This window comes from Solea senegalensis, unplaced genomic scaffold, assembly GCF_019176455.1.
Source record: "Solea senegalensis isolate Sse05_10M unplaced genomic scaffold, IFAPA_SoseM_1 scf7180000014041, whole genome shotgun sequence".
Classification (NCBI taxonomy): domain Eukaryota; kingdom Metazoa; phylum Chordata; class Actinopteri; order Pleuronectiformes; family Soleidae; genus Solea; species Solea senegalensis.
This window is the reverse complement of record NW_025320948.1, coordinates 15,689-30,368: the sequence shown is the minus strand read 5'-3', so window position 1 is coordinate 30,368 and position 14,680 is coordinate 15,689. Positions and strand designations below refer to the sequence as shown.

General features: G+C 41.2%; 1 protein-coding gene across 1 annotated transcript; it reads left to right on the top strand.

The window, feature by feature from the left end:
- Window positions 1-916: 916 nt before the first annotated feature.
- On the top strand, window positions 917-12,811 carry shc3 (SHC (Src homology 2 domain containing) transforming protein 3). The gene is made up of 12 exons (XM_044015945.1): window positions 917-2,222; window positions 4,941-5,011; window positions 7,026-7,089; window positions 8,297-8,416; window positions 9,373-9,426; window positions 9,710-9,761; window positions 9,843-9,972; window positions 10,062-10,215; window positions 11,056-11,149; window positions 11,305-11,496; window positions 12,050-12,375; window positions 12,472-12,811. The coding sequence occupies exons 1-12, from the start codon at window positions 1,569-1,571 to the stop codon at window positions 12,598-12,600; spliced, it is 2,040 nt and encodes a 679-aa protein (XP_043871880.1). The 5' UTR covers window positions 917-1,568; the 3' UTR covers window positions 12,601-12,811.
- Window positions 12,812-14,680: the final 1,869 nt, after the last annotated feature.

Here is a 14,680-nt window from a genome sequence, read left to right as displayed (position 1 = left end):
TCTGCTACCAGGGAGACAAAGATGCTTCATTGCTGCTGCGGCTGCCGCTGCTGCGACTGGGCTCGTTCTCTTATCCTTTCGCTCGTTTCATTGACTCATCTGCCCGAGAAACATACGCTGTCGTCTTTTAGTGTATTTCATTAACGCAGTTTAACCAGGAGCAAATTACTGGATGTTTAAGACGAGCTGTGAGTCTGCATCTGTGTCTTTTTAGTGGCACTGAATTATTATGTTTTTCCTTTGATGCTGATAGAGAATTTAGAGCTTTATTAGACAGGCTGTATCTAATGTGTAAGGTTTATTGAGAACACAAACACAACAAGATATATTTTGTGGCGATATAAACATTTTCTTTTGTCAAGTACAAACCTGAGAACCCAGAGTGATGCCTATTCTCTGCAGTTATTCTAAATTAACATAGATTGTGTGTTCGTGATGTTCACTGTGTTGCTTCTCTCAGTTTCTCTGTGATACACAGAAATATAGATTATATTCTTGAATCAATACAGTCGGCTTTTTTAAGAGAGGATTTTTGTGATCGGAGCTGGCGGTTTAATTTGCTGATAATTGTTACCCTTAATTTACCCTTAGGTCTGTGATTAGTTGGTTTCATTTGTTGTCCTTTTGCCACAACTTTTATCGGTTCCTCTGTCCATTTTAGGAGAAATAATTGTGCGTTGTTTTTTTTGTTTCATTTTTTAAATGCACAAGTTCATGGAAACCATTATAAGTCATTATTCTGTCAGTGTCTGAGCTACTATTTCTATTTCATTTCCCTTTCTCAGAAAAACAACTAAGCGCAAAATAGTTACAGCAAATTAATGTCTGACGAGGGAATTTAAAAATTGATTGGTTCTAGTGTGCTGTAAGTGGGAGTTTTTTTTTTTTCTTCTTTCCTCTCCCTCCAACAGGAAGTGATTTGCAGTGTTCAGCAAGCCTTTTGTTGAGAAGGTTTTCTCAGATCAGTGAGTCATGCTTTTGCTCTGAGCCGGCAAGCAGGCAGGCAGGCAGCAGTCAGTAGAGAGTATTTTCTTTTCCTTCACAGTATTTGCAATCAGCGACAAGACAGATCTTTCTGTCTCTTCTCCTACTTTTCTTTTTTTGAATTTTTGAGGCTACAAAACAGTAGCTGTATCAGCATCACCACTGGAAACTAAACAAGCTGCACTATAACACTGCCAATCTTTTTTTTTTTTTAAATCTCTCCATTCTTTCTTCCTCTGCTTAAGTGTTGTGTTTTCACGGATTGTGTCTGTATATTTGTCATTTACGGATTGGATTGCAGCTCTGGATTTTACTGAGAGCAGATTGGACTTTGGTGACAGCAGCAGCAGCAGCAGCAGCAGCAGCAGCAGTCCAACACAACTGCCACTGTAACCTCTGTTGAGAAAATTACAGTCAGGTGGCCTGTGATTGCTAAAAGGCGTTTGCTGCCTGTGCCGCTGCTGCTATGTTACAGGAGAGGGTAATCAGCGCGGCTCAGCCACGTCTGCCAGCACACTTGTGAAAGAGGCAGGCTGTGCGCGTCGGTTGGTGGAGAGAGGGGAGAGAGCAAGAGAGAGAAGGGTATGCTTCACCGTACCAAATACAACCGCTTCAGGAATGAGTCAGTAACATCTGTCGATGAGCTTCTCCACGGCCTGTCCATGAATCCCAAGGTCTCGGCTACCCCCCAGCCTGCAGCCGAGACATCTTACACACCACCGACTGAGGTCCAGCCTGCCTCCACCACCACTGGTTCCAGCACCCCCACCAGCCATGGGTCTGACCACCTGGAAGATGGAGGCACCACCCTCTGCACCCTCATCAACAAGGTGTCCAGCCTGAAATTCAGCAACTCAGGCAGCTTGCTGGGCATCAAGGGTTTGCCCTCGGCTGTCAAGGACCTGGCTGTGTCTAAGCTGCAGGGGGGTGGGGGATCTGGCCCAGGCGGCTCCAGCGGCTCGAGCCCCAGTGCGGCAACAACAACAGCAGCGGCGGCGGCGGCAGCAGCAGCCTCTGGTGTGGGCGGCTCACTGTGCAGCTCAGCCTCTCATTCAACCCCCTGCTCGCTGCTGGAGTCAGCTGTCAGCATGAGTAAAAAGAGCAGGCTGGATGAGTTTCAGCCTGCAGGAGAGGAATGGAATCCTGGTGGAGGTGGTGGACTGGTCAGCAAACCCTCCAGAGGATGGCTACACTCGAGTGACAAGATCTCTGGTCCAGGAGTGACATACATTGTCAAGGTTGGTGGTCTCTGATACTCCCCTGCCTCATTTGTGTTTTTGTCCTCTCATTTTTCTCCCCCCATCTTTTACCTTGTATCTCATTTTGTTTAAGTGACTCAAGCTCAGCTACATGCAAGTGGTGTATAAGGGAGAGATCATTTAGTTTTATTTGCTCATCACAACATGCCCTTGAGTGGGTGTATGTAGGCTGGCTACAGCAGAAGGCTGGGTGAAGGAGGAGCGACCAGAAAACAGACATTGAATAATTTAGAAAACAGAGAAGGTCAGCATTGTGGGGGTGGGGGGGGGGAAGAGAATGAAGAACATGAGCTATCAAACCAAAGCCAGTAATCATCAGTGTCATTTTAAACATGCTGTAAACATTTCCATTTATGGGGTCTGTTTTGTGTGAATGTAGCCACAGCGTTATGCGTTTGTAACCATGGTGACGTGTTATTTCTGTACATCCATCCGAACGAGCTCTGAGGGTGAGTTTTGGCTCGGTGATAGTGAAATGATGGAAGACATACGGCACGCGCTTGTCTCATCACATCCGTATCTCACATCAGTGCTGTTGAGCCATCATACATCATTTGAAGGAGCACAAGTTGGCATATAACTACAAGAGCTGTGAATGTCATCATGCCGGCAATGAGTCACTAGCATGAGGAGTGATGATGCTGAAGCCCTGGTGTGAATTGAATGAAGAAAACGGAGCGAACCATTTTCACTTGAACCACAAAGGAGCAGTAAACGGAACATTTACGGATGTAATCTTCTCTTCTTTTAATCTGTTCTGCACTTTGAAATCAGAAGTGTTTTGGGGGCACTCAACAGTGACTCCAGGTTTTTGCATTTTTCTGCAAATGACACAGTTGGATTGCCATCATGTGACACTAACTTCAACTTGGCTGAACAAAGCCCACACTATCTGTGACCAATGTGACATTGCTTTAACTGAATTAAGGCCACGAGCGCTTATTTGTCCAGTCAATGCCGCTGAAAGCTGTGAGAGGGGAAATGGGTGCAGTCTGCCCCCACCCACCACACACACACACACACACACACACACACAGCTTTTCCTGTGGTTTGTGTCCTGTGTGTATTGAGTTCAAAATGGTGTTCTGCTCACAGCACTTTCAATTAGCGTCATGTGGTCACTCCTCGCACATCATGCGCCATCACTGTAACGGGACATTGATCGACAGTGACATTGTTTATACTCGCACTTTGAGCTCATGGCAGCCATTTGATTATGCCAGAAATGACTAATTCACACAAGACTTTGAAGGACCAAAACAGTGCTGTGGCATTACTGTGGTTTTGAGTAAACGTATTTAATAGGGAGACACTGTGGCACTGTTGTTTTTTAGGAAAACCTCTGTGTTTGAGGAGGTATGGATGTTAGAGTTTATGGAATTGTATGATGTCTTCAAAGCTAAAATAGGAATAACTTAAATAATAAAAAAAAAACGACACTGACACAGTTGTTTTTCCGCGCTTGTTTAACCTGCACTAGCTGACATCGCTGGTCTCCACCAAGAAAAGATCTCACTCCTCGGGTAAATGATCCAGTGCAGTAGATTGTTAGAGTATTCTTTCAAGATTTTTAAATATATAAAGCTTTATACATAAAGACAAATACATTGCTGTGTATTCCTGTTGATCTTGATATCTAGTTTCTAAACTCTGCACAATGCTTCCTCCGTCACCCCCTAACACATTTTCTTGTTCCGTTTATTTGGGCTGCAACTAAATACGTATTTTCTCTTTGGAACATTTCAGTTTTACTGTGTAATTCATGTACTCTGCTCATTTTAGAAGTGTTTTGACCCCGCCAAATCGTGCACTTTATAACTCCCTCTTCTAAAAATAGAGGACGTGAAATGTTTTTTTTTTTTGTGCCATTTTGACAAAGTGGTATGTGTTTGCTGGAACACTCACCGGTGAGCAGGAGCCACATTACGCCAGAGTTATGATTTTAATAACTTCATTCGTATTTCTGGAAAGGAGTGGAAAGGGAACGTTGCCGTGTGTCTGGATGTCTGTTTTGTTTACAACGAGATTATGAATGTGATTCTCATAATGATAAGAACTCATCGGCACAAAATGTTCCCAGTCTGTGCAATATTAATTAGAGGAGGTGTTGTAATGTGAGTAGGTGGCCTGTGCTGAAGATGCTTTATGGGATTGGAGGACTACAGTCATCTCATGTCACACAGTCACACACACAGTGTTGCAGTTTTACAAATCATTATTTGACGAACGAGTATTTATTTTATGGTTTTGTTTTTTCCCAATTTTTGTCAGACCTTGACTTCATGATCTCCCACTCAGATGCTTCAATTTTTTAAGATTATATAACAAAATAATGGAGCAACTTTATGAATATACTGGTTTTATGTGTTGTTATGCCTTTACATGTGTATGAGCACATGAAGGGTGTTGATAGGATCCATCCGTCCATATTCTACCACTTTATGCTCCGCAGGGGCATTCAAATTCATCAGGATGTTTTTTTTGTTTTCTCTGCATTTATGATGTGCTGATCATTAAAACCTTTCTTTTTTAGGAACTTCATCATACTTGTGTTTATTTATTATTGTGCATGTCCTGTGTTGGAACCTAGTGGAAGTATCCAGGACTCATTTCATTGTTTTGTACAATGACATTAAAGGTGTTCTATTCTATTCTATTCTATTCTATTCTATTCTATTCTATTCTATTCTATTTTAGTACCTGGGCTGTATAGAGGTTCTTCGGTCAATGAGATCACTGGATTTCACCACAAGATCACAAATAACAAGGTATGTTCACACTTAATGTGTTTTCTAATAAAATACATTTGCTGTAAAACAAACCCACACCAATTTGTGGTTCCTAAATCCATTACAAAAGAAAACTAGGGAAACAAAGAAGGGCTTGAGCTACTAATGCCAACTGTATACTCTCACATTTCCTTGTGTCAGTAAAGTCACCTTGACAGACATACTTTAATATAATATAACTGTGACACCTTTTTATTAAAAGTTGATGATCGCATTTCTAATTACCAGTGTGTCTGCATGTGTCTTAAAAATCATTGACCAATGTGCAGTGATGCAAAGGCAAATAGTGAATTGGTTTGTTTCATGTCTACTTGTCTGCTTGACACACAGTGTCTCCGTCTCTCTCTCTCTGTCTGTCCTTCTGCTTCATTGTGTTGGGGAGAGGAAGAGAGAGACATGAAGAGAATCTGTCCCATTCCGTTGCTATTATTAGATTTCTGCTTCTCTAAAACGACCCCCTGCTGTCCGTCATTTATCCAAAGGATGCAAAATTAACGTTTCTGTATCCGTCATTAAAACTGATATCTTTGTTGTCTCATGGGAACGCCAGGGTTTTTTTTTGTGTGTCACATCAAATCTATCTTTAAGCTGCAGCAGATAAAATCTCTTATCCCAAAACAAAAGACACTCTGTGACTTCTAACACTATGTAGCAAAAACACAAAGAACTATTTTTCTCACTCAACACTTAATGACACTTTTACCTACCGCCCTCATCAGGTCAAAATTTTAAATCGAATACCTACGAAACTAATTTCATGTAAAACAGAGAGTTAAATTGTGCATTAATATGCATTAATATATCAAAAAAGGAGGCGACTAATGTTAAATATGTAGTGTAGTTATTCCAACACTCTTTAAAATCATTTTAATGACGTTGTACACTTTGAGGAGCTGCTGTTATGTTTGATATAGGGTTCGTCTTTGAAAAGTGCCATAAATAAACTTCTAAGTCCTCTAAATCCTCCTCTGTACTCAATGAAGTGCCTCTTCACTGCGAAGCCACATATCCGCTGGTCCAGCCAATACTACAATATTGTGGAGGGAAAAAAGGAATTGAAACAGGGAACCGAAACATTTGAGTGTGTTTTCTTTTTTGCTTTGCAACTATTTCAGGACATAGGTGTTTGTAACACATGCAACGGAAAAAGCCATTGACCTGCTGTTCAATTCTATTCAATTTTATTTGGGTAGCGCCGAATAACGGGCGGGACTAATTAAGCTTTGCTTCTCCCGCTTTTCCCTTTCAGTTATGTATATTGTGTGAACTGCACTGTTATGTGATGAGTGATCTAAATGTCATGACCGAAATAAATAAATAAATAAATAAATAAATAAATAAATAAATAAATAAATAACAACATGAATTATCTCAAGGCACTGTACATAGTAAGGCAGGAAGATTTACAATATTATAAAGAGAAGAGAAACTAAACTATTCACAGGCACTAGGCATCAATGGAGAAAAAAAACCCTCCCTTTTAACAGGAAGAAATCTGTGTGGCCATCTGCCTTGACTGGTTGGGGTGAAAGGAAAAATGTGGGATAGAGGAGAGGTGGGGGGGGAGTTAAGATTGAGTTGAGTTGAGATTCAGCATCAGTAGTAACGTGTACAGATGCTGAATCACAACAAAATGTTGGCCTACAGAGCGACTTCAGGAAAATGACCGAGAGGATCAGTCACTTAGTCAGGAAGTGAGTCAAAGCTCATGCTGCTCCCTGATGCCATTAAACTATTATTTGTTGGTGAACCTGATGAAAACATGATCGGCGCCTGGCCTGTTGAATATTGGTATTTTAACAATGCGAGCATGTTGCAGTAATAAACATTTACATCCTCATAGTCGGTGCCTTAGCTGGACACTCTTTTTTTTTCTGCCAAGACAACAGAATACATTTCATATCAGAGTCTCACTTATTGCCAAAATAGCAGTGATTCTTTGGCCGTCTGTGATCACCATCTTGGCTTCATCATCCTCTCGTCGTCCCTCTAGGGAAGCCATCAGCCTGGTGTGTGAGGCTGTTCCAGGGACCAAAGGAGCTCTGCGGAAGAGAAAGGTACATGGGTGGGAAGAGTGGGAGGGAGGGAGGGAGGGAGGTAGGGAGGGATATGAAGATGCAAGCGATTGCCACATTGAGAGAGTTGAGAAAATGAATGTCAGTGAAACGTAAAGGAGAAACAACATTAGATATTCATTTATCCTTCTTACGTGTTCTATATATAGCATCGCCTCAGTGAGCACCCCCCACATCCTTCCTTCATGTTAAAGGAGGGAAAAACTGACAGAGAGAGGAGCAAATGATGAGAGAGAGAGATTGTAGTTGGAGAAGCTGAACAGAATGGAGAGAGAGGTACAGGACTGTATGTGCGTGGGTGTAGCTCCAGCCTACGATGTATTGCACACCGCGCACAGTGCTTAGTGACTCATGTAGTGCACAGTATCTGTGATCAGGATACTGAGCTGCTGTGTGTGTGTGTGCGTGTGCACCAGTGTGCATGGACGTGGTGTGTGTCCACAGCGTGTGAGGAGATTGTCTTAATGTGGGGTGTGAAATGAAGCATTACTCTGCTCTCTAGAGCTTGTTCAAATGTCAGGAAAGAACATATTACACAAAAATCGGTGCCGACTAGTTTTCAGAATAGATGAAAGATAGAAGATAATGCTCATTTGGCAAACACACGCTGGCAACTTCAGCTTTGTACTGACAATTCTGAATAGATGTGATTGTTTAATTGTATTTTTATGCATATATATATTTGTATATATGGCCCTTTCTTTTTGCTTCATGTCTTCATCAACATCACTATTCCAAATCACTGTCCAAAAGATAAAATATCTGATCAGTACAACTTGATCTATTCCTCTTTTGTCAGTCATTAGTGATGAAACTATGATTCAATAAATAACTGAATGAATGAAGCAGGAATTTATAATGCTTTTAGCCTTGTCACGAGCTGTAGCATTTCATCTCTATGCTGTTTTACTTAAGCCTTATATAGCTTTGTTCATAAAGTTTGAACGGTTAAATTATGTTGGATCTTTGATGAAAAATGGTTCCCTTTGTTTCTTGTAAGGTCCGAAAAATGTTAAAATCTAATCTAATCTAATCATCTTTGCAGGGGCATTTTGACCTTGAGAGGACACTTTGTCTGGGTGCCACAACTTTAAATGGCCTTATCAGGGTTAGGGTTGGACTTGGGTTTAAGTTTATGTCAATGCCGTGTCCTCATTAAGCATGTTTGTGTGTCCTCTGATCCTCTCAGCCACCATCCAAAGCTCTGTCCAGTATCCTGGGCAAGAGCAACCTGCAGTTCGCTGGCATGTCCATCAACCTAAACATTTCCACCAGTAGCCTCAACCTGATGACGCCTGACTGCAAACAGGTGAGTCTGCAACCTCTTACCACACAATCTACAGATGTAGAACATCTACATCTAAAGCTGCTGTGCATAACTTTTGACTATTGATGTGTTGTTCTGCCTCTGTTTGGTCTGTGTGAACAGAATTGATGTAATATTATACTGTATGCTGCTTCCTTCCTCTGAAAATATGAGCAGGAGAATTAAATTCTCAAACATCCTGTTTTGCTGCCGTCTCGCTTTACTAGCTCAATGTCACCGTTCCCTCCGTCTGTTAAGACTTTAAACAAATCACTTCCTGTGTGCAGCCTGGCGGTGTAGCCGGGGGAACACGAGATCCAAACATTGCTGCACTGGGAAACACAGAGAGTCATGTGGCGCTGGTAGACTTGAGGCTTGAGGAACGAATGTGACAGTGGTTTGAATATTTGTTTATATTTAAACAATTAGAAATGAGAGTGTCTCTAAATGTGTTAGAGGTCTGTCACAAACATCAGAGCCACTACATTCTACACTTTAGCCCTTTAACACTTAAGCCTTTAAGTGAAACCTTAAGAGTTTGCTTCTTTTTAACCATACAAGGGCCACAAAATGTCCTGTTAGTAAGTGCTTTTCCCCCTTTTTAGCAGTTATTTACAACTTAATACACTAAAAAAACATTGAACACCAGGTTTCGTGTGTTAAATTTGAGATTTGAATTGTATAAAACACATTTAAAGTAACATTTGTTTGCGTTTTTGTCTCAATGTCCAAAAGCAAGCCAAAAAATTTAAACAATGTACGTCCGTTTTCCAAAGCGTTGGAAGCACAAACCGTCACGTAACTACGGTCAGAATAACTGTTGTCGTGGACCTCGGTCTGTTCAATGTTTTTCAAAATCAGTTTGACAAGCCACTTCGTTCCAGCGCTTTGCTCAATTATGTGTAGAATATAGACAGTTTGGTTAATTTACACATTCTCTGTGATTTTACTTTGCACAGATCATTGCCAACCATCACATGCAGTCCATCTCCTTTGCATCCGGCGGAGACCCCGTAAGTAACTTAACAGTCTGCATCAAATTAACTGGTGTTCATTTTTTTATTAGAAGTCATATTGTCATCCCATCTGTAAAAACTGTGATTTGATTTTTCAGAACACATGTTTTCTCAGTACTTTTATGTCAAAGGCCTATATTTTTGCATATAAATACCTGTATGTTGTCAATCTTTTAGTATTTAAGAAAAAAATATTTTCTTCTATGTGATAATTGTGACCTAACAAGACAATTTTTATTTAGTGCACCACTTGAAAAAAGATTTCACTCTTTTCTCTTAGGACACGACAGATTATGTTGCCTATGTAGCAAAGGACCCTGTTAACAGAAGAGGTATGAGTCCTTTAATGCGCATTTCATATCTCACATGCATCACGTGCATCATTCAAATCTGTTGCTGTGACTCTTCGCCAGCATGTCACATTCTGGAGTGCTCCGACGGTCTGGCCCAGGACGTCATCAGTACCATCGGTCAGGCCTTTGACCTCCGCTTTCAGCAGTACCTGCAGTGTCCCCCGAGCAAGCCGCCCTCCACACACGACAGGTGAGGCGTTCGTGGCGCGCTCGTAAAGCTCGTAAAACTTTGACTTCACTTGGTGGAATTTCACGATCAAACCGTGTTTATGTCTCAAGGGTATTAAATATGGAGGAGCTGCCGTGGACAGAAGAAGAGGAGGAGTCAGCAGAACATCCGTACTATAACAACATCCCCGGGAAGATGCCACCACCCGGAGGCTTCATCGACACCAGGCTGACCAATCACAACGCAGCAACTGATGGTTGCCAGGTACGACTGAACGGAGTTCTGCATGCGCTCAGTGATTTCAAGCGGACGAGTCACACGTCACTCGATGGCTTTTGTGTTGTCACAAAGAGCTCACAAGAAATAATCTGATCTCGGGGCATAATCTGATGAAAATGCGAGTTTTTTGATGATTAAAACAGGTTTTCCGATTTTTCAGCTTCTTTACTGTGAATATTTTCTGGTTTCTTTGCTCCACATAACAAAGAAATCATTTAAACTGAATCATTGTGGTTTGTGGCCAAAACAAGACATTTGAGAACATCATAGTTTCCAGGTTTGGCAAACACTGATCAATATTTTTTCAACATTTTACCGACCAAACAAGTACTCGATTAATCAGTTAGTTAAGTTAAGTTAGTTCAAATGAATAAGGACAAACAGGTAGAGAAGACAAAAACTCATCTTGTGCTTGGATTTAATGTATGATATTTACAAACTTATATGTTTTCTTTTTGATGAAATGCAAAGGTAAGGGTTTTTATTTCCTTATTGACCTGTTTGATTAGGAACATTTCCTTCACAGTCAGTATTATAATTCATCTTAGGGACTTTGCTTTTAGTCGATTGATTTAACAACATATTTACACCAGAATACGTATTTTAAAACCGTATATTTGCCATCACATTAAGCTGTGGTTGGTTTATGTTCCGTCAGACCACAAACAAACCACATCAAGCCTCCTCTACACTCTACAGTCAGCTTGTTTAGTCCAAAGTGTTTCTCCTAGCTGTGCTGAAGTGGCTCACTTTTTTGCTTCTTATTGTTATTACTGTTATATCAACTCTTTTCTTGGTGTTTAATTTGGGTCTCTGTGTGAAAAGATGGGTCCAGGGTCTGTAGATCAGACATATTACCAAGGACGGCATTGTGGAGAAAACTGGGGTGATGAAAGAAAGCCCATATTCATACAACAGGGTAAGAAAAACCTCCATTTCCACTACCCATATATACATATATATATGTATATATATATATGTATATGTATATGTATATACATATACATATATATACACAACACATTATTTTATCATTGTATCACTGTGAGTGTGCTTGTTGCTCTGAACGTCCAGGCTCGTTTGATATAAGCAGTCTGCCTGAGAGCAAAGGCCCAGCGCCAAAAGCAGCGGAGATGCCCATGTATGTGAACACCCAGCAGATCGACGCCCAGGTCCTCGCAGCCCTTCAGGCAGAAGCAGAACATGTGACAAAGGGTATGGCAGCTGCAGCCAAAGAGAGCCCACAGAAGGACCTGTTTGACATGAGTACGTCCTGTTATGAAGTATCACTTTTCACATACTGCAGTTTAGAGGTGGACAAAAAGAAGGAAGATTAAAGAAGAAGAGGGAATACATTATACACTATAGACTGTACCTGCTGTGGATTTATGGCAAAGTACATTTAACAGTGTGTGTGTGTCTTGACTTCAGAATAATATTTCATGTTTGCGTTCGTGGATCTTAATTATAGAGGTTTCCTTAGTGAGTTCAGCATGACGTTATAATAACATTATCCCACCGCGAAGACAAAAGGAGGCTTGCATTAATGTCAGCGCACCACTTTGTTCGTTCCCTTCTTTCCAACGTTAGCTCTTGCTGCTATTAACATACATGTGGTAACTACTGTATGCATGAAGAAGCCATGACACAAAATACTGAAATTATAGTAGTTTATGTACGGTGTATTTTAACGTTTAAATCACTGCTGTTAGTAGGTGGACCGCATGTGGCCCGCGGGCCTTGAGTGCGACACCTGTGCTGTAGAATATTCTTCCTTGTTTGATGAATTAGTGTTTGTCACTGTGCCTGCCATTACCAGAGCCCTTTGAGGATGCAATTCAGTCTCAGTCCCATCCACCGGGCCAGGGTCCAGTCCAGGTCCAAATGTCTGGTCTTCACAAGACGGCGTCCGTGGACAACTCCAGCCCTCTTCTCGTGCGCTCGCTGGCCTTCCGGGCGCAGGAGGAGCTCGAGGGCCAGACGTGGTATCATGGCAAAATGAGCCGCCGCGAGGCCGAGAAATTGCTGAAAGAAGACGGGGACTTCCTGGTGCGCAAGAGCACGACCAACCCAGGGTCCTATGTACTGACAGGCATGCACAATGGACTTGCCAAACACCTGCTACTAGTGGACCCTGAGGGCACGGTAAGATGGCATCCAAGGGTGTGTGGAGTGTGTTTGGAAGAAGGTGTCAGTGTGTGCAAGTGTAAGACTTTTGACATCTCTCTCTCTCCTCAAAAGGTACGGACAAAAGATCATGTATTTGACAGCATTAGCCACCTTATCGGACATCACCGTGACAACAATCTGCCGATTGTGTCAGCCGGGAGTGAACTGTGTCTCCTGCAGCCAGTTGGAAGAAAACAGTGATGCTTGATGTGAAAGGCCGACGGTGAACAGGAAGCTCCGAACAGTCTCTCCTACATCCTGAAACTTGAAGATGAAACAATGAACAGAAGATGCTTAAAGGATCTATGCGCCGACAGTGTTTGTGTGTGTGTGTGTGTGTGTGTGGGGGGGGCGCGCTGGAAAACCACGCAAGATCCGTTTGAGATAAAAGAAATGATTTATAGAACTGTTATTTTGTTGTGATGACTGAAATGCTATATTTTTGAGAAGACATAGGTGCATTTGGACATACTATCTTGATTTGATGTTTAAAAAAAAAAAGAAAGAAAAAAAGGTGAAAACAAAAAAAGACAGTCGTTCTTGTAGTTTAGACGAAGTGCAAATCAAACCTCAAAGAGGTCATAACGAGAGTATTTTAGAATAAAAAACCCGAAATTTTAGTTTTGTCTGTCAAGCACAACCACATTTTTACCGGGACCGTTGGCTAAGATGTGGGGAGTTTGGACAATAAATGCAGTTTATAATGAATTATTTTAGGGAAAAATGTCCCCTTTAATCTTATCTTAAAGTGTGTGACATCTCACTTAAATAGTCACTGTATGAAAACTGCTTCTTATGGGGGGTTAGAAAAGAACGTGTTTTGTTTTTGCAGTAGTCCGTCACAAACGTGCAAACAGACATCTGTCACATTAGTGCTGTCAATGGCTTTAAAGATAACCTTTTTTTTGTTTTGTTTTCTTTGTTTGATAAAGTATTTTCTTGTGTCACAGTCGCATGACTTAAAATTAACTGTTCTTGTGGACATTGTTCGTAGACCTTGACGCCCTTTTATTTGAAAGAGGCGCTTGTGTATGCTGACACTGTAAAAAAAGAAAAAATAATATTTATGCTTTTCAACTTTGGATTATTTCTTAATTGGTTTTTCTCTGGACTCTTCTCTCTCTTTTTTTTAGGTGTCTAGCCAATGATTTGTTTCTGGGCATGAGTCATGCAATGAATATTCTCACGTTCTTAATTGACTTTTTTCTGCTTTTTGTGAACTCTTAAAGGTACTATACGTAATAACCTTTGTTACGGGTGACTGTGAAGGCTGGCTTTTGACCTGAGGTGACTGATTAGGTTGATAAATTACGCGATTAACGCAACACTCTTACTATAGTTGAGGCTATATTCGACTATCAAGCGAGGTAGCCCACTTTACTCATCACTCTTTGTATTGCTTTCAATGTAAACGGCGCTCAGTTCACTTGAAGTTCAAGTAGGGTGGAATTAGGGGGAAAAAATGAGCCTACTTCTCATTTGATTTATAATTTTCCTGAAGAGTAAATCAGTAGTTTAAGGTCTTCAATAGAATGCACCACATTTTAGAGGAAAATGCGACAGTAAAGTATGAACGGACACCAGTGTGACGGACAGCTGGTGGGATGACGTCTGTGAACGCTTTTAAAGAAACTGATATAACATCAGTCAAATCACAAATTTAAAGGCTTCAAAACAGGAGTTCATTCAGCAACTGGGAGACTACGCCCATTTCTTATATACAGTCTATGTTTCAGATACACTGTAGACCTAGTGTTTTATCGTCATATTAACATTCCTGCCCATAGTGGGGCGGAGACGCCGATGATCTCTAATGTCTTGAGCAGTCGTGACGCTGTCGGGGACATTGAGACATGTCACTCACGATTGGACATAGATGTCGCATGTTTTGGATTTTTCCACAAAATGAGTCCTTTCAGTTCCCAGTCTGCTATAGGCAACCCAAAAAAACTAAAACAAACAAACCAAAAACAATTAACAGATGTACATATAGTGAATAGCACAATCAGAAGGTTAGACGAGTTCAATCACATGTGTCAGTTGCACCAAAAAAAAAGAAAGAAAAAAGAAGTGTTGAAATGTAAACTGCACTTTTTAACCTAATGAGACCCAATTAGACGAACAAGTGTTGAGTGCACACTTATGCAGAGAATGTTCAATATTAGCGCTGTGAGACAAAGGTGTTACGTCCTATGACAAGACTGCATCACCACCACTAGATGTCGCCACAGAAGCACGTTTCTAAACTGCAGTCGGCCGCTCTCACTTGACTTCTCTCATT